The following is a 19,956-nucleotide window of genomic DNA, read 5'->3' as shown; positions in this document are numbered from 1 at the left end:
GGGACATCGCCATAGGGTAGGTCCTCTGACTAGTGAGAAGGACGTGGGCCCTTTCCCGTGGCAACAAGGCGGGGATGGTGGCATTCAGGAGCCCTGGTATATACATACCAGCCCAGACTGCATCCAACAGTCCTCATGAGGTCTGGGGGTGCACTTTCCTTAGGACACAGGTGTCCTAAGTCCCGCTGGGGAAGGAATATTTATTGTGTGTACTTAGGGTGGCATCACAGGGCCCTTCCTCAAGGGGATCCATCCAATCCTTCCTTCCATCAGCTGTTTGTTGTAGAACCACCTCAGAGCTGGGAACCAGATGAAGGAGTCATGATTTTCCACTGCAGGGGCTGACCTCAGCCTTTTGCTCACAAGTGATTGATTTTTTTCTTGCGAGATACATCAAGCAGCGCCCTCACTGGTTGGCCAACCATCTCGCCCTCTTGCCTGAAGTCACCTCTGTCAACACGCCCCAGCTGCCACTCTGGCCTAGCTGTTTGTGGTGGTGATTATGTCCATCTGCATCTGGCGGTTAAGGGGTACCTCTTTGGTTATGCCAGGATCTCATCACCCTCGAAGACACGAGGGAGCATCTTCTGTCACCCCCTGCTCACAGAGCACAGCCCTCAGGGAACTTCCGGAGGACACCAGGACCCTCCTCACTGCTGTGTTCCTTACTGAAGGGTGTGTTCTCTGGCCAGTTCTGGGGAGTATAGTCAGATGTTGGGGTGTCTGGTCACCGTTTTTACTTTCTCACTTCTTGGAACCATCTCATACCTTCCTCAGGATTCCATGGCAGTCCAGGCACCTCCACCTCATTTCCTGTGAGTCAATATCATGTCCAAGTTCCAAGGAACTGGGTTCCAACAGCACAGGGACTGGGTTGGGCACCTTTACCAAGATGACAGCTCACACATGGGAGAACGCACCATGTCCATACACTCCCCTCTATCTGCCTTGTGTTCTGCCCCCTCAAGATCCCCTCCCAGTGTCCCCCCTCCCCCTCCGCAATTAAGTCCTGGCCTTATCTTTCTGGCAGGAGATGTAGGTCTCTTTAAACATTGCCATGGAAGCCTCTGGCATTCACAGAATGCCCTGAGTGGATGGCTGATTTGAGCCTGTCAACCGGTCTCTTTCTTCAAAGCTTCCAGTCTGTTAGTAAAAACCAGCCAACCTCACAATCCTTATAATTACCAGCACCCACCCCTCAGCCCCATTCCACGGGTAGAGCTAATGCAGATGCCCACTCCCCCCCTCTGCCCGTGCCCCCTCCCAGTCCTGCACAGGTGAGGGCCTTATCGTGTGTGTTTGCATACCATGGGCCGTCGCCACCCACTTAGCACCAGCTGTAGGGTTCTTCCTGCTGTTTGACGCACAGGAAATGAGAAATCCAGGTATTGACTCACATCCTGAGGATCTGCTGTTTAGGACAGTTCTGGTACCAAGTGTCTTAATTTGGGTTCCTCTAGAAGTAAAACATGAAACCAGGGCTGGAGTGCAGGTGATCTGGGAAGCGGCCCAAGAGGGACAGATTCTCACTCTGGGCAACAGGACCGTGATTCTGCCAAGGCCTCCTGGAGAGCAGACGGAACGTCTCCCGAATTGCCTGCCTAAAAGAGGAGGGTGGGGCTTCCCTGGTGGCGCAGTGGCTGGGAGTCCGCCTGCCGATGCAGGGGACACGGGTTCGTGCCCCGGTCCGGGAAGATCCCACATGCCGCGGAGCGGCTGGATCCGTGAGCCATGGCCGCTGAGCCTGCGCGTCCGGAGCCTGTGCTCCGCAACGGGAGAGGCCATAACAGTGAGAGGACCGCGTACCGCAAAAAAAAAAAAAAAAAAGAGGAGGGTGCAGTTATCCACTCCCAGTGGTTGAGGGCTGCTCCGAGGTGCGTGGACTCCCCCCGACACCTGGGCTTCTGGGTGAGCAGGTGCCCGTGGCGTGTGGGTGGGAAGACACAAAGACTTGACTGGTGAGCTTGAGATGAGACACTGTCAGCACACTGTACACTGAACTCGCGCGGGACTATCCACAGCCCTGACATAGGTGTGTTTTTTTGAAGTTTCGTTTTTTTGTTTTTTTAATTTTTTGGCCGCACCTTGGGGCATGCGGGATCTTAGTTCCCCGACCAGGGATGGAACCCGCCCCCACTGCAGTGGAAGTGCGGAGTCTTAACCATTGGACCGCCAGGAAGTCCCTAGGTGTGTTTTAAAAAACATCTCTTGACCTTCTCTTTATTCTGTCTCAGAGATCTTACCACAGTGGCAAGAATAAGTCAGTACTCTCAGAATGTATATAATATTTCATCATGTGTGTGTATGTACATTCATATGCAATACACGTACCATAGAAACCGTAATTTATTCCATCCAGTTTTTTTTTTTTTTTTTTTTTTTGCGGTACGCGGGCCTCTCACTGTTGTGGCCTCTCCCGTCGCGGAGCACAGGCTCCGGACGCGCAGCCTCAGCGGCCATGGCTCACGGGCCCAGCCGCTCCGCGGCATGTGGGATCTTCCCGGACCGGGGCACGAACCCGTGTTCCCTGCATCGGCAGGCGGACTCTCAACCACAGCGCCACCAGGGAAGCCCTCCATCCACTTTTTAAGTTTAACCTTTTTCCAGTTTTATTGAGAAATAATTGGCATACATCACTGGATAAGTTTAAGGCGAACAGCGTGATTTATTTACATGTTGTGAAATGATTACCACAATAGGTTCAGCTAACACCCATCTTCTCATACAGATAAAATAAAAAGGAAAGAAAGAAAGAAGAAAGGAAAAAATTTTCTTCTCCTTATGGTGAGAACTCTTAGGATCTACTCTCTTAACAGCTTTCCTGTATATCCTACAGCAGTGTTAGCTATAGTCATCATGTTGTACCTTACATCCCTGGTATTTATTTATGATAACCGGAAGTTTGTACCTCTTTATTTTTTTGGCTGTGCCACGCAGCATGTGGGATCATAGTGCCCCCACCAGGGATTGAACCTGCACCCCCTGCAGTGGGAGCGCAGAGTCTTAACCACTAGACTGTCAGGGAAGTCCCTGGAAGTTTGTGCCTTTTGACCACCTTTCTCCAATTCTCCCTGCCCCTGACTTTTTAATTTGTGTCAACATTTTACTAGGAAAAAATTCAGGAGGGTGGAGCCCCCTCTACCAGGGCTTACAGTTTCCTCTGCCTGTGTCGCCCATCCCCTTGGCTAACTCTTCCTCATCCTGGGGCTCAGCTTAGACCCATTCTTCTTCTTTTTTTTTTTTTTTAGATGTCGGGGGTAGGAGTTTTTAATTAATTTATTTATTTTTGCTGTGTTGGGTCTTCGTTTCTGTGCGAGGGCTTTCTCTAGTTGTGGCAAGCGGGGGCCACTCTTCATCGCGGTGTGCGGGCCTCTCACTATCGCGGCCTCTCTTGTTGCGGAGCACAGGCTCCGGACGCACAGGCTTAGCAGCCATGGCTCATGGGCCCAGCTGCTCTGCGGCATGTGGAATCTTCCCGGACCGGGGCACGAACCCGTGTCCCCTGCATCTGTAGGCGGACTCCCAACCACTGCGCCACCAGGGAAGCCCCAACCTGGTGGTTTTATCCTCATTTTACTCTGTAGGCCTCACTATGTCGAATCTTGGGTTTCTTCCTTGCTAGACAGAAGCTTCATGTGGTCTGTGACTGCATCTATTGGTTCCCCTCTGTTATTACCCAGCACATAGTAGGTGTTTGTAATATTTGCAAGTGCTTGTTAGGTTGATGTTTGGGCTGGATTTTGAGGTTGTTTGAATGCAGGGGTGCTCTGCTCTGTGGGACAAAGGCCATATTCCACCATCTGCCCAGATCGTTTCTCTCCAACCTCATCTGCTTCTCCAAATCTCTTCCCTTAGACAAGCGAACTCCAAACAGCCCTTTCCTTTTCCCAGTTCTGCCCGAAGTTGCTCACTCCCTTTCTACCTGTACAAACAATTTCCCCAACATATGGGCCACCTTTGAACTCAAAGAACTTGTGGGAAACCCTTATTTGACATTTAATCATATACATGCTGTGAGATGTTTTCAAAGTCATCCATTGGGGCACCTAGTATAAGAAATCATGTGAGTTTCTTGCTTTTGAGTAGCAATTAAAGCGTTGTTTGGAGATACTAAATTGACACTCTGACCTTCTAAAAAATGATTCTTAAATTATTTGTTTATTTTTGGTTAGCTTTAGTAACTCACATACAGTAAAGCTTTCCAGTTGCCCCTAAGCAGTCTCCTGGCGGCATGCAAGATCTTTAGTTCCGCGACCAGGGACTGAACCCGGGCCGCCTGCAGTGGAAGCTTGGAGTCCTAACCACTGGACCGCCAGGGAATTCCCACAGTCACAATACTTTATATTTGGATTTCAGGCCAAGTGTGATCTAGGACCCTTGCTCTCATTGATGTTTCCAGGTATGGCTTCAAGAGCAACCCCCAAAGCTCTCATGGACTGTGATGCTGCTATGAAAAAGAGATTTAAAAAAAAAAAGCCTAAAGATGCACAAGGAATCTTACCAACAATGGAGGACACTAATTAAATGGTCTCTTCTAGTCCTTGTCCTGTTGGAACCTGAGGTCTATTGCTGCCTTTTATATCCACCAGAGGGCAGTGTTCTATTCTACCTCACAGTCCGCCTCCCCTTTGAGGTCTCCCCTTTCTTTTCTTTTTCTTTTTTTTTTTCAATTTAAAATTTTTTTTTGGCCACGCTGCATGGCATGTGGGATTTTAGTTCCCTGACCAGGGATCCAACCCAAGCCCCTGCACTGGAAGTACAGAGTCTTAACCACTGGACCGCCAGGGAAGTCCCAGAGATCTTCCCTTTCAAATCCTAGCATTTCAGCTCCTGAAGTGATCCCCAAACTGTGTTTCTCAAACTTTGATTTGACTTCTAGAAATACATCTTGGGCGTCCCTGGTGGCGCAGTGGTTGAGAGTCCACCTGCCGATGCAGGGGACACGGGTTCATGCCGCGGTCCGGGAAGATCCCACATGCCGCAGAGCGGCTGGGCCCGTGAGCCATGGCCGCTGAGCCTGCGCGTCCGGAGCCTGTGCTCCGCAACGGGAGAGGCCACAACAGTGAGAGGCCCGCGTACCGCAAAAAAAAAAAAAAGCATCTTGATTAGTTGCTAATAGAAATACATCTTACATCTCAACCCCACAGAGACGTACAACCATATGCAACTCTATATATGTATATATAACAAAATTTCATAAAATGACACTTGTTTTCATAGAGAACAGACCTGTGGTTGCCAAGGGGGAGGGGGTTGGGAGAGGGATGGAGTGGGAGTTTGGGATTAGCAGATGCAAACTATTATATATAGAATGGATAAACAACAAGGTCCTACTGTGTAACACAGGGAACTATATTCAATATCCTGTGTAAACCATAATGGGAAAGAATATGAAAAAGAATGTATATATGTGTATAACAATCACTTTTCTGTACAGCAGAAATTAAGACAACATTGTAAATCGACTGTACTTCAATAAAATAAATTTTTAAAAAAACACTTGTCTTTACTATGTGCAATACACTGATATTTCTATTCTCTTCCATTAAAAAAAGTGCCAATCATCACCAAATTGAGTTCACAACCTACAAATTGGGTCGCACATATTGCCTTAGAGTTCATTTAGTCTGGCATCCTGCATACTTATGGATGAAGAGATGCAGGGTTAGAGAGGGATGCTCAGTCATTGTGGGACTCAACGCAGCACCTAGGATAAGGCTTCAGGGCTTCGGACTTCTGATCTGTTGCTTTCAGCACAACGACATTCCTGTTGAGGGACACCCAGAGCTCTGGCAGGTCACAGCCATGGAGTCCAGGATATGTGTGTGTGTGTTCCAGCCCCAGCACACTGAGCTTCGCCACACCTTGCGAAGAGTCCCCTGCAGCAGGGTTTTCTCTTTGGGCATGTAAATTCTGCAGCTCACCCACTGATTGTCACATTGGTGCCGGCCTCTGGAATCCTGCACGTGGCTCCTCCATGCCCTGACTTAGCAGTGGGTTGCTTTATAGCCCAGAATCAAGAACGTACACAAACTAAGAGGGTAGGGAGTCAGTTGCCACTGTTGAAGCGTCTGCTTCTGAGATGCGGAGGGTGGAAGTTCTCATGTGGTTCCGTCCTTGCTCTGTAGAACGCCTCCCAGAGGACTTTCGAGATCGATTACGGCCACAACTGCTTCCTCAAGGATGGCCAGCCCTTCCGCTACATCTCGGGAAGCATTCACTATTTCCGCGTGCCCCGTTTCTACTGGAAGGATCGGCTGCTGAAGATGAAGATGGCTGGACTGAATGCCATCCAGACGTAAGTAGGAGGGCACTGGGCTCTCACCTGGGCCTGGACACCCACCCCTGGAGGGAGGGTCCAGCTGCATCTCTCGGTGCAGCTGTTTCATTGCTCAGAACGGGGAATAGCCTGGTCTGGGGTCCCGGGAGAGGCTAGTCATGGGCTTGAGTGTCCCTTCTTTAGACAATTAACTACTTCTTCCAACCTTGAACTTTGTCACCAGAAATCATACAATGGATATCATCTTGAAAGGGCAAAGGGAAGTAACAATGGTTGAGTGTTTACTGTGTGCAGGGCACGTTACATGGATGATGCCATTTCTCCAAGGTCACCCTTCTTGTTTGCAGCTGGCGAAACTGAAATTTGCCCAGGCACATGTGTTTGGACAGAGGTTCCGCTGAGATTTGAAGATAAGGGTGTTGGTAGGCAACCATAGCTCCTCTCAGCTCCTAGAGGGATATGCCTTGTTGGGTAGATTCCTGAAACCTAGTTTGTCTTTGTGGTTCTGCTGGGGTGATTCCATGGCCCAAGGTTACAGAATTTTACCCCAAAACTATCTCTCCTTATCTCTTCTGCTGTTGTAAAGTGACTAATTGAGAAGGAAGTTGGGGTGGCTGGCCACTTTGGTTTCTGCACTGGTGATGTGGATTGCTGATAACTCTTCAAAGATAAAGGGTGAGAAAACCCAGCGGCAGATTCCTGGGACAGATAGTTAGGAAGAATCCCACTTGTTATTCTGGTTCTAGGGCCACTGGGACATGTCTGTAGTTTCAACACTAAGTTCTGGGGGACCAAGACTGTTCCAGGGAACCCTGAAAGCATGGGATTGTGGGAAAAAAACACAAGCCAGGGGTCATCAAAGACACCTTTGTGATGGCAGTGGGTGGCTTCATATTTAAAGTTGTGTCCCAGGGCTTCCCTGGTGGCACAGTGGTTAAGAATCCACCTGCCAATGCAGGGGATATAGGTTCGAGCCCTGGTCCGGGAAGATCCCACATGCCGCGGAGCAACTAAGCCCATGTGCCACAACTACTGAGCCTGCGCTCCAGAGCCCACGAACCACAACTAGTGAAGCCTGCGCGCCTAGAGCCCGTGCTCCGCAACAAGAGAAGCCGCCGCAAGCAGAAGCCCGTGCACCACAACGAAGAGTAGGCCCCACTCGCTGCAACTAGAGAAAGCCCGCACGCAGCAATGAAGACCCAACGCAGCCAAAAATTTAATTCAAAAAAATAAACTGTTAAAAATAAATAAATAAATAAGTTTGTGTCCCATGCTGCAGGCAGCCCAAGGAGCTGGTCGGAATTTTATTTTTTATAAATTTATTTATTCATTTTTGGCTGCATTGGGTCTTCATTGGTGCACACAGGCTTTCTCTAGTTGTGGCGAGCGGGGGCTACTCTTCATTGTGATGTGCGGGCTCCTTCTCATTGCGGTGGCTTCTCTTGTTGTGGAGCATGGGCTTTAGGCACGCGGGCTTCAGTAGTTGTGGCATGCGGGCTCAGTAATTGTGGAACGCAAGCTCTAGAGCGCAGGCTCAGTAGTTGTGGCGCCACCAGGGAAGTCCCAGAATTTTTGTTATTTTACCTCCTTCGGACTATTCCTGACAAAATCTTTTGTTAGGAGGACGCAGGGCTTGGAGGTTTTCCCATTTTTATTGAAAAATATTTTTCAAAAAATAAGTATGGGGCTTCCCTGGTGGCGCAGTGGTTGGGAGTCCGCCTGCCGATGCGGGGGACGCAGGTTCGTGCCCCGGTCTGGGAGGATCCCGCGTGCCGCGGGGTGGCTGGGCCCATGGTCCGTGGCCGCTGAGCCTGCGCGTCCGGAGCCTGTGCTCCGCGATGGGAGAGGCCACGGCAGTGAGAGGCCCGCGTACCGCAAAAAAAAAAAAAATAATAAGTATGCCTCTTATTACTTTAGCACAGATATTTTCATTTTTCCTAAGCCCTTACATAGGCATAAGTAATTTTTCCATAGCAGTAATTTGTGTCCATGAACTCTGTCTTTTTTTTAAGTCAAGCATTAAATAGGAATGGGCGTTCTTTGAGGGTCATACACTTAAAAGTGTTCCCCACAAGTTTGATTCTCTTGGTAGCTGCTGTGAAAGCTCAAAAGAAGGCTTCTTTTCTGCGCGTCTGCCTTAGGAAGATGTCTGTGTGTCCTGCGGGTTTATAGTTCTGCAGACTGTTCAGAAATTCATGTAGGACACCTGGATTTTTGAGCTATTTCCAGGAAGGGGCTGTGTGTGTCTTGGCAGGTACGTGGCCTGGAACTTCCACGAGCCCCAGCCAGGACAGTACGAGTTCACTGGGGACCACGACGTGGAGCATTTTATTCATCTGGCACATGAGCTGGGACTGCTGGTCATCCTGAGGCCTGGACCTTACATCTGTGCAGAGTGGGACATGGTGAGTGCGGCTGGGCCTGCCCTGCCTGCCTGGTGTGCGGTCAGGCAGGGATCTGGAGGCAAGTGAACTAAAGCAGCGTTGGTAAGTCTCTAATTCCAGGTAACACGGGCCTGTGACTGAGCAAACCCAGTTGTCTTTAACCTTGAGCAGTGCCCAGGCAGAGAGGAGCAGGGAGGGGTCACAAGGCATGGGTCCTCCTCTTGGTGGTCACGTACAGAAGTCAGTTTCCTCATCTGTAAAAACAAGTTCATGGTGTGGCCTCTGTCTGCCTCACAGGGTAGTTGTGAGGTTAAGTGGAGGAATCTGTAGAAAAGGCTTTGATTCTCAAAACATTGCATTCATGCCCAGTGATCTTATTTTTATTATGTTTACAATTTCTAATTGCCCTGAAAGTTACAACCCAGAAAGCCCAGCTCAAATACCCCTTCTCCATGACATTTTTCTTCTTTCCCCTCACTGCTAATAGTAATTTCTGTCTCCCCTAAGACCTTATCATGGCCTCTTCTTCCTTTTTTTTTTTTTTTTTTTCCCCTCTCCTAGGGAGGATTACCTGCTTGGCTACTAGAGAACGAATCTATTGTTCTCCGTTCTAGTGATCCAGGTAAGTTGTTACAGATGTCGTAAGAGAATTTAAGAAAGCTTAGATAATTTATATCAAAAGATATTTCGAAGGTATTTCGAAGGCTGGGGTACTCCTGGGCGAATGCTTCTGAAAGTTTAGCAAAAGTGTGAGCGTTCATCATGCTCCTCCAGGTACTGAATGTTTTAGGAAAGAAGGATTATTCAAACAACTTGACCAGATCTCGCTGATACCCTGGGAACTCTTTGAGTTGGCACTGGGCCCTGTTTGCGGTTCACTGGCTGAGTTTAATGCTTTCTCTGCCTCTGTTCTTAGAATACGACATGGCTGGTGCCGACTCCCAGCTAATCAGAATGGCAGATGTAGTTTCTGCGGTGGTGTCACTGGATTTCTCAGTAGCTGCGGTGTCTTCAGTTCCTTTGTCTACTTTTACAGAGTTAGATAACTAAATGATAGATAAAATGATAGGTTTTTTTCTTGTCTAGCTGTAAACCCTGATCGATCTGCAGGTCCCATTTAGCTGCTGTTCTTTTTTTTTTTTTTAATTTTTATTGGAGTATAGTTGATTTACAATGTTGTGTTACTTTCTGCTGTACAGCAAAGTGAATCAGCTATACATATACATATCTCAACTCTTTTTTAGATTCATTTCCCATATAGGTCATTACAGAGAATTGAGTAGAGTTCTTAGCTGCATTTCTGTCTTCTGAAGGCTTCAGTTTCTCTTGGTGATGAAGCTGGTCATAAGAGCAGCTAACACTGATTAAATTTGCTGTGTAAAAGGCTAGTATATTATGTTCTATATGCATTTCCTTCTTAGTGTACTACCCTCACATTTTACGCTCTTAGTATATTAGTGTTTTTCCACATTTTATCTCAGTTAATCCTTACAACAACTTTATGACCTATGTACTCTGTTATCCCCATTTGACAATGTAAATGTATAATTGATTAGAACTTAATTTTAAAAAAACTCAACTGTGACAGAGAGGACACATCACTCAGTCATTCAACAAACATTGGTGGATGCCTCCTGTGCTGCAGGCTTTTTGTCCTAATGGCAGGGGCAGATACCAGGCATACTGGTCCTTGTCCTCTCAGAGCTCCACTGAGGAGACAACTCTCGGCAGGACAACTTTTTTTTTTTTTTTTTTTTTTTTGCGATATGCGGGCCTCTCACTGTTGTGGCCTCTCCCGTTGCAGACGCGCAGGCTCAGCGGCCATGGCTCACAGGCCCAGCCGCTCCGCGGCATGCGGGATCTTCCCGGACCGGGGCACGAACCCGTGTCCCCTGCATCGGCAGGCGGACTCTCAACCACTGCGCCACCAGGGAAGCCCAGCAGGATAACTTTTAGCAGACTTTTAGTGCATGTAGCGCCACCCATTTCAGAAAGTGGTTGTTGAATCCAGTCTGTTCAATCTCTGCTGCCAGCCCCAGGGTAATAGGCTGTGTTGTGTCTCTTTGTAGAAAAAGGCGTGTGATGGTGTTAAACCTGGTTGTCTTCCAGATTACCTTGCAGCTGTGGACAAGTGGTTGGGAATCCTTCTGCCCAAGATGAGGCCCCTCCTCTATCAGAATGGAGGGCCGATTATAACAATGCAGGTAACTGCAAGGAGGAGCCTGGCCGGGTCAGGGGAGGTTTCCATCCATCCACATTATATATGGGAACGAAGCAGACATGAACCTCATATGTCTATTTCTTTCTTTTTGTTTTTCTTTTTAATTTTTAAAATTGAAGTATAGTTGATTTGCTATGTTGTGTTAGTTTCAGGTGTACAGCAAAGTGATTCAGTCATATACATATATACGTATATATATTCTCTTCCAGATTCTTTTCCACTCTAAGTTATTACAAGATATTGAATATAGTTCCCTGTGCTATACAGTAGGTCCTTGCTGTTTATCTTCATATGTCTGTTTCTTTAAGAGGCAATGCCACAGATGGTGCTTTGATTTAAATTGCATTCTGGGGAGGCATTACCATTTTTGAATGCTTGCTGTGTGAGACTCTCTGCTGGATACCCTACAAATGCTATTCAGTTATTCCAACCACCATCTTCAAAGAGGTTAAGTGACTTGGCCAAGGTCACGCAGCTGGCAGGTGTTGCAGCCTGGCTCCTCTCCGGTGCCACGTTGCCTTCTGGCCACAGGGATGCAGCATGGACTGACCCACTTTGGCGTCTGCACTGCCTAGGCCGTCAGTTTCCATGGGTGTGGAAAGAGGATGCAGTGAATTGGGGCCACTGTGTTTTCTCTCCCACTTCCTGCCCTCACTTTCCTTCTTCCATGTGTTTTTCACTTTGCAGTGACTGGTAGATTGTGAGGTATATCACGTGGCAAGAACTTTTCAAGTGAAAAATAGGTACACTTGACCTGCGATGATTTTTGATGTTTGTAAAAATACTTAGGTAAAACAAAACCATGTCTGTTGGTCATTTACCAAGGATGCTCTGATTGCAAAGAATACGTTATGTAAAACTGGCTGCATCCCGGACCAGCAAGGGGGTGCGTGCGGTGCTCCCTAGGGGAGCGTGGGCCAGATTTCCTTCTTGTGAACAGCACCGTGGAGTGTTTGCAGGGACGGTCATTGTGGGGAGGGAGCCTGGCTATTTCCATGCCCTTCAGATATGAGAGGGCTGGGCTGGCCAGGGTGCCCTGCGTGGTGGAGAGAGGCCAGGCTGCTACTCCCAGAGGGGTGTACTGATAGCACTCACTGCCCCTCACCTGTCCTGAGTCTGTACCAGTTAAGCTTACAGGAGCCCATTTTCCTGTATGAAGATTTCAAGGCTGAAACTGGGTGTATCTGCATAGCTGGGTCTTCTTCCTTTCTCTTGATCTCAGGTTCTCCTCAATTTCCCTTGCTTTTTAGTCTCTGCTTCTGCCGAAATCACTTTCAATTTTTGCTGAGGGCTTTTCTGTACCTTTTGGTTATTGAAATGCACCACAATGTCAACAAATATGAACTGTGCAAGGGAGAGCAAAGTTGGCTGTCTTGGGGGGAATTTCCTCCCGTGTCCATCCCTGGCAACCTCAGATGACTTGAACTTGACCGTGGATCCTGCCGGAGGACTCAGCTTCCTTCCTCTCCCTTCCCCCTGTCACATCTCCACCCGCTAAAATCCCACCTAATCCTTTTGCCCCTTGATAATTAGGAGTGGGGGCCTTCCACCCACAAATTTGCTTCATCCAATTTGTGAGGTACTCATCATGAGGGATTAGCCCTGTTTATACCTGCTGTTTTGGAAGAGGTTTCAGTTTTCAGTCTGCAGTGAAAACGTCTGCAGTGTTTTGTTGCTTTATCAAGGAGCTTACAGGGTGAGATAATTATTCTAGAACAAAGACCTGCAACCTGCAAACCTGGCCCTCTGCCTGTTTTTGTACATAAAGGCCACTGGCACATGACCATGCCCGACCATTTATATATTGTCTGGGGCTGCTTGTGAACCACAATAGCATGGTTCAGTAGTTGAGACAGAGACATATGGCCAAAAAGCCCCAAATATTTACTCTCTGGCCCTTTATAGAAAAAGTTGGCAAACTCCTACTCTAGAAAAATCAGCTTTCCTCTGAGGCTAACTGCAACTTCGTCTATGAGTCTCAAGCCCTTTTCTGTGTGTTTCTCCTCTTACCTCCCCCGCCTCCACACACACCTCTGCTTTCCTCTCGTTGGCAATGATAGAGAACTTGACTGTATGCTTTATTGCCAGCTTTCTGAGCACTTACCAGGTGCCAGGTATTGTGCAAAAGCCCTATTCATGTATTGGCTCAGTGAATCCTCATACAACCCAGTGAGGTAGGTACACTCACCTCTTACAGGCAAAGAGACATTTGACGGGTGGAGCCACCTGGATAAGAAGAGGCAGAGCTGAGGTTTGCACAGGGACTCTTGGGCCTCTGATGCCTGTGACCGCAGCACGAAGCTGTCTTGCGAATGTTGAGCTTTTCTCTTTCTCTAAAAACCTAACCAAATTAGGTATATGCATTTATTACAATCCTGTTTAAACTACAGTCCTGTATTTTATCTTAATACAATGATGATAATGGATAAATAAGATTTGAAAGAGTAAGTGAAAATCAATGACATTGGCTTGGGGCGTGGCCAGAAAAGAACGAGAGGTGCAGAGGCTCTGGGCCCTCTTAGTTGCTAAAGCCGACCCTTAAATTTAGCTCTGAACTTCTTGGCAGCCAGATGATGAAGGAAGACACAGCCATTTAAGTAGCTCTTAATTAAAGAGGAGAAAAAAGAAAACGAGGGCGACAGTACCTTGCCAGTATTTGCAAAGCTTTTCTTAAGATTTATTTCAATTATTTCCAAAGGGACTTCTGAGGCACTAATCAGAGTATCAGGATCAGTCATCCAAGGGGAGTTTCCTGCTCTGTGTGAGTGGCAAACACCTTCTATTGCAGGATGGCTTCATGACCTGTGAAGCCCTTGATACTGGCCTACCACTACCTGTTTTGCTGCTTCTTTTTTTTTTAAATTTAATTTATTATTAGTATTTTTTTGGCTGCACCTCGCGGCATATGGGATCCTAGTTCCCCGACCAGGGATGGAACCCGCGTCCCCTGCACTGGAAGCGCAGTCTTAATCCCTGCACCTCCAGGGAAGTCCTTGTTTTGCTTCTTTTTAAAATTATTTATTTATTTATTTATTTTTGGCTGCATTGGGTCTTTGTTGCTGCACATAGGCTTTGTCTAGTTGCGGCAAGCAGGGGCTACCCTTCGTTGCAGAGCATAGGCTCTAGGTGCACAGGCTTCAGTAGTTGTGGCTTGCGGGTTCTAGAGCACAGGCTCAGTAGTTGTGGCACATGGGCTTAGTTGCTCCGCGACATGTGGGATCTTCCCGGACCAGGGCTTGAACCCGTGTCCCCTGCATTGGCAGGCAGATTCTTAACCACCGCGCCACCAGGGAAGCCCTGTTTTGCTTCTTGAACCCATAACATGAAAGTATAGTCAGAGGGATTCTCGCTGAGAAAACCATTGTGCGTTAAACCATTTGGGAGGAGGTGCTTTGCAGATGATGATGGTGGTGTCTAGTTCTTCTACATCACTCCCTACTCCCTTCCCACTCCCCGACTCTGTCCATAGGCTTCATGGAGCTACTAGCAATTTTGCCAACAGCATACTCCTTGCAGGAATACTCTCTACCTCTCCCGCTTCCCTGACCAGCGAGTGCCTTTCTTTCTAGAGCTGCCTCGGGCAATCCCTGTGGGGAAGCTTCCTTAACCATCTCTTCCAACCACTCTCAGACTGGGCACCTCTTTTCTGGAGGCTCACAGTTTCTTATGCTCATGTTCAAAAGCCACGTATCCCTAGGATCATAAAAAGTTGTTTTGCGTTGTGTGCAGGTAGAAATTGTTATGTGTGGGAAATTTTTAAATTTTTGTAAAATTGTGACGTATACCACACACACATTAATGTGCAATAATGAAGCATTATGATGAAAACAGCTACAGAATGACCACCCAAGATGGAAAATGGTACGTGGCCAGGACCCTGGAAGCTTCCCAGGTGTCCTTCTTCATCACACCCCACTTCTTCTCACTGTTCTGACTTTCGTAGCCATCAGCTTCTTGCTTTTCTTTACACTTTTACCGATTATGTGCACACCAAGACTTGATAGTTTGGTTTTGACTGATTTCGATTTTCTATTCGGGAAATTGTATCGTGTGTATTTTTCAGTGTCATGCTTCTTTCACCAACCTCTATACCTCTAAGATTCTTTGGTGTATTGGATTTTCTGGTGTATCTGGTGTATTGGAAATAAATGAAGGTCATTCATTTTATTGCTTTAGAGCAATGTTGCTTAACCTTTTTTTCATTGTTGCCCATTAAAGATCCTCTCTAGACATATTTTTCTAATTGCCCCCCATGAAATTTTAATACCTGAGATATACTGTGTAATTGTACATATATCTATACTTTATATGAAAAATAAGGTTTTTTTTTTTAAAATCCTATAAAAATCAGCTCCCACCTCCTTGGGGATGCTCTCCACCTCATTGAGAATGGACACTTCAGCACTATTGTCATTGTACCCAGTAATTCTTTGTTGTGGAGGCTGACAATGCAGGATCTCTAGCAACATCCTTTGGCCTCTACCCACTGAATTAACAGATGATTTTTCTTCATTTTTTAATATTTCTGCCGTGGAAAATTATTATTTATGTAATGTGTAAAGTATCGGTTACGTATTATAGGGGACAATATCACTACAATCTGAAAACTAACACATTGGTTGTTTTCCTTATTTCTGGGAGGTATTAGAAGGTAGGTTTTTATGCTGAGTTGCTTTTTGGAAGATGAGTTTTGAGGACTGAGTGTAGGAGATATTTGGGGATGTTACTAAGCCTTGTCATCTCAGAGATGTGCAGGTAGTTTCTCTAAACAAAAGCTTGCCTTCGGACGTTGGAGTCTCCTGATTTCTTTCCCCTCCTCTTTTTAAATTTGCAGGTTGAAAATGAATATGGCAGCTACTATACCTGTGATTACAACTACCTGCGTTTCCTGCAGAAGCGTTTTCACTACCACTTGGGTGAGGACGTGCTTCTGTTCACCACCGACGGGGCGCATGAGAGCTTCCTGCAGTGCGGGGCACTGCAGGGGCTCTATGCCACCGTGGACTTCGGAGCAGGTTGGTGTCTACAGTCACAGAAACCCAGCTGAGCAGGCAGGTTCGGGCTTTTTACTCCATCGGTCATTCTAGACAGCTGTTGTTCAGGTGGCAAGGGCATATCGAGTGAGATTTCCCAGGTTTTCCTGTATCTGGTAACGGGTAAAATAGAACACCTGATATTGCACCCCTCCATTGCAGAGATCATTTTGTGTCAGCTGAGCTGGCCCTTAGGTCAGGAGCTCCATTTCCAGCCCTGGCGGAGCTGGCTGCAGCCTGGAGTCCTGTTCTCTTAGGGGCTGCCTGCCAGGAGCAGTTCTAGGTTGAGGAGCTCCACCTTTCAGGCTCTGTCTGGGATGTGCTGCTCTTCCCTGCTCCCCCTGTCCCCCGAGTCGTGGCTGGATGCTCGGGCTGGGTCGTGGCCATCGTGAACTCTGAGGCCGGTCCTGGGTTTCGGGGAACTTACCTGGTACTTCCGTTTTCTTTCTACATAAACTCATAAGGCTGGGAACTGTGATGGGCCGGAGGTGGTTTGGCAGATGCTACAAAAAATCGTCTTCCTGATGCATTAGTGCTGTGTAAGCTGCTGAGGTTCCACACATGAAAGGAGGGCTGGGATGCTTCGGGCTGTATGACATTAAGAAATCTTCATGTAGGTTGAGAGCAGCTTTCATAAAAGGCATGGCAGCTAAATGCAGTGTGTGATCCTGGACTTTTTTTTTCCGTGTTTTTTTTTTTCCTTTGTTGTTGTTATGAAGGACATTATTGAGACAATTGAAGTCTTTGAATAAAGCCTTTAGATTAGATAATAGTATTCTATCCATGTTAATTTCCTGTTTTTTATCATTGTATTCTGTTTATTTAAAGAATGCCCTTGCCCTTAGGGGATACACACTGAAGTATCTAGGGGTAAGGGGCCATTCTGTCTGCAAATTATTCTCAAATGGCTCAGAAAAAAATATGTATATTCATATAGAGAGGGAAAACCTGATGAATGTGGTAAAATGTTAACAATTGGGGAACCTGGGTGAAGGGAAGATGAGTTCTTTGTACTATTCTCACAGCTTTTCTGTAAATTTGAAATTATTTCAAAATGAAAAGTTACTGCCCCGCCCAAAAAGACCAGCTCTTCAAGTAGCATAAGGATCCCGCTGTTCTCCCATCTGAGGGATGAGACACATACCCAGCGTTGCCTTCTTTTGAGAAGGATGTACAGAAAACTGAAGTTGCATTTTTAAAAAGATTCTTCTACCCGACCAACAAGGAAGTAACTGGCTCTGAGTGAATTGAGTGTTTCTAGAAACATGGTACGTTGCTCAGAGCATTTGGCGATGAAATAACTCATCTACAAAGAGCTGCACAGGAAGTGGCATGCTGGTTTCGTCCTGCTTTGGCACACTTCCCAACACAGTGATGAAAAAGCAGAGTATTTTTCTGTTGGGAGGAACAAATTGAAGAGTATTATGAGTTAGTTGTAAGCATTATTTGTATGTAGGGTGACAGCACATACAAATAATGCTTCTTCTGTGGGTTCAAGGACAGACACTCAAGACCAGTGTGCCTGAGGCAGGTGGGGCTGTGGTAGCTTTATTCATTTGTGTGCAAGAGGGGCAGTGCCTGGGGTCAGATCCCAGGAGAGGCGCCTGAGAGCAGCATTTAAAGATCTGGAAGCTACTGAATGCTTAATAGTGAGAAATTTACAGCCATAAAATAAATGAGATTCCATTCTTTCTTGATCAGCACATTCCCTCCTGAAAGCTGGCCTTACAGAGAAGCCCAAGGCTTGTCCAAGAGCAGGGGGGTTTTGGAGACTTGGCTGGTGTCCCTTTCACGCTGGGACACCCACTGAGGGAACTGGACTGTGCAGTGTGGGGTCAGGGTGTCCTCTGCTCTGGCTGGGAAGCACTGTGCGTGTTCACTGATGTAAAGCAGCCCATTACCTCTCTGGGGAGAAACCCCTTCTCTCTTTAGAGGTGGAGGGGAGAACAGAGTCATGGGAAGCCAGATGAGATACAGGCATCCTAATGGAATATTTCAGAAGAAAAAATTGAGTTTACGAGTGGTCTGGAATGACAGAGAGAGAGAGAGAGAGAGAGAGAGACCAGCCGTGTGTCCAGGTGCCGGGGACACAGAGAAAGCTCAAAGCCTGTGCCGTGATCTCCCAAAGGAAAGCAGTCAGGAGAGGCCCGAGCACTGTTCACAGAGGAAGCATCATTCTGTGGTCCCCATGGTCCGTCAAATGGATGGCCTGAGTCCCCACCTAAAGCTAGCTTGGAGGTGTGCAAGCCCCTGGGGGTGTGGGGAAGGGCGGGGGCCTCAGGTGCAAGTCCTACGAAGGAATCTTTTTATTTAACTTCTTGTCATTCCCATGGCTGACCGTTCTTCTCCCTCTCATTTTTCAGGTGTCAACGTCACAGCTGCTTTCCTAATCCAGAGGAAGAGTGAACCCAAAGGACCCTTGGTAAGAATCAGGCGTGAGGCCTGGGGAGACTGTTTGCTTGTACTAACTTCATTACCGCTGCTGGGAGAGAGCGATTAACTGCTGCGGAGGGTGGGAATGGATCCTTGGTTTCTCTGAGTCTGAGGTCAGCAGCTGATGGGAGTGTAGAGACCCCCTTCTGGACACATGGGAAACAGCAGAAGCAGTGCTGCTACTTGACACTGAGGCCCTGCACTGGAGGGGGGCAGAATGGGGACCGAAGTGAACATCCCGCCTCCATCAGGCTCTGCGCTTTTGCATACCTCATCGTATTTGGTCATCGTGCCAGCTCTCATAGGTAGTATCATTGTCTCCATTTTCAGTGAAACTCAGAGGCCATGTCACTTGCCCAGGGTCGTACAGCTGGTGAGTGGCAGGGCCAGGATCTGTGTTCAGGTCTGTGTTTCTTGAAAGCTCTTTGTGACAGAGCTTCTCCACCTTTAGTGTGCTTACAAATCACGTGGGACTCTTGCTAAAACGCAAACGTTGATCTGTTGGGTCTGGGAGGGGATTGAGATTCTGCATTTCTGACAAACAACCAGGTGACACGGGGAGGTAGGGTTGCTGACCACTCTGGGAGCCGCAGGGCTCTGTGACATGCTGTGTAGGCACCTGGGAGGTGGAGACAGAGGCCAGGTCCTGGCAGGTGTGCTCAGCCCATCAGTGATGCAGCCCTCTCTGTGCTTCCCTTCTCCTTGCAGTTGTGGCAGTTGTCCTTGTCACTTGGCCCCGTGTAAGGGGGAATATCCTGTGCCTTCCGTGCAGCAAGTCAGGCTGCCCCGCCTGTGTACCCACCTTTGTACAAAGCAGCCTTTTCTGAACCTGGTCTCTGCTTCGTGAGCCATGCAGAACCCGAGTTCCCAGACTCTGGGTGGAGCTATTTCCTGGAGTCTGAGACAAGAAGTCCCCAGAACACGTCCAGATTTCTCTTTCCTTCTGTAGATCAAGGGCTTGGCAGGGTCATGCCCAACAGAAACATGAAGCGCTTGGGGCCTGCCTGGCAGAATATTTGGACAAGTCTACCTCACTTTAAGTCAACCTGAGATCTGAAAATCTAGATTCACACAAAGGGTGAATTTGGAGCTAGTTATTTTATAAACATTTTGTCATCTGATTCTTTTGCCCAACAAACTTCCCTACCATATTCAAACTGAGGATTGGTAAACAAGATTTTGATGCAGGTACAGCTTTTCAGGGACACCTGTATTGTCCACACCTGAGACCTGAGTTTAGGCAATGCTATATGGGATGTCCTCATTGGTCCCCCAGCTCCAGGTAAAGGAGTGAATGTCAGCTCCTCTCCCCACCTGTTCCTCGGTAGAGAACCTAGGGCAGTAGTTACTGAGAAGCCCAGCATGTAAAGGTCTTAAGTCTATCCTAAGCTCCATATTCCCTTCTCTTTTCAGGTCAATTCTGAATTCTACACTGGCTGGTTAGACCATTGGGGCCAACCTCACTCAACAGTCAAGACTAAAACGGTGGCTTCCTCCCTTCACGATATTCTTTCCCGAGGGGCCAGTGTGAACATGTGAGTGTTACTTTTCAGAGGGGAGGCTGTTCTCCGTAGCTGTGGGCTCATGGTGAAGTACTGTCTGTTC

General features: G+C 47.5%; 1 protein-coding gene across 1 annotated transcript in view; it reads left to right on the top strand.

Annotated features, from left to right (window-relative positions):
* The window catches only part of GLB1 (galactosidase beta 1), an 86,344-nt gene that overhangs the window by 16,286 nt on the left and 50,102 nt on the right, over window positions 1–19,956 (top strand). The window contains exons 2-8 of the mRNA XM_067753613.1: window positions 6,129–6,298; window positions 8,535–8,685; window positions 9,226–9,286; window positions 10,774–10,868; window positions 15,720–15,900; window positions 18,282–18,340; window positions 19,765–19,886. Of these exons, the coding sequence (XP_067609714.1) occupies window positions 6,129–6,298; window positions 8,535–8,685; window positions 9,226–9,286; window positions 10,774–10,868; window positions 15,720–15,900; window positions 18,282–18,340; window positions 19,765–19,886 (839 nt within the window). The remainder of the gene's footprint in view (window positions 1–6,128; window positions 6,299–8,534; window positions 8,686–9,225; window positions 9,287–10,773; window positions 10,869–15,719; window positions 15,901–18,281; window positions 18,341–19,764; window positions 19,887–19,956) is intronic.

The sequence above is a fragment of the Pseudorca crassidens genome, chromosome 10, assembly GCF_039906515.1.
Source record: "Pseudorca crassidens isolate mPseCra1 chromosome 10, mPseCra1.hap1, whole genome shotgun sequence".
In the NCBI taxonomy this organism is placed as follows: domain Eukaryota; kingdom Metazoa; phylum Chordata; class Mammalia; order Artiodactyla; family Delphinidae; genus Pseudorca; species Pseudorca crassidens.
Note: the sequence above shows the minus strand (reverse complement) of the source record. Positions and strands in the feature narration are given on the sequence as shown.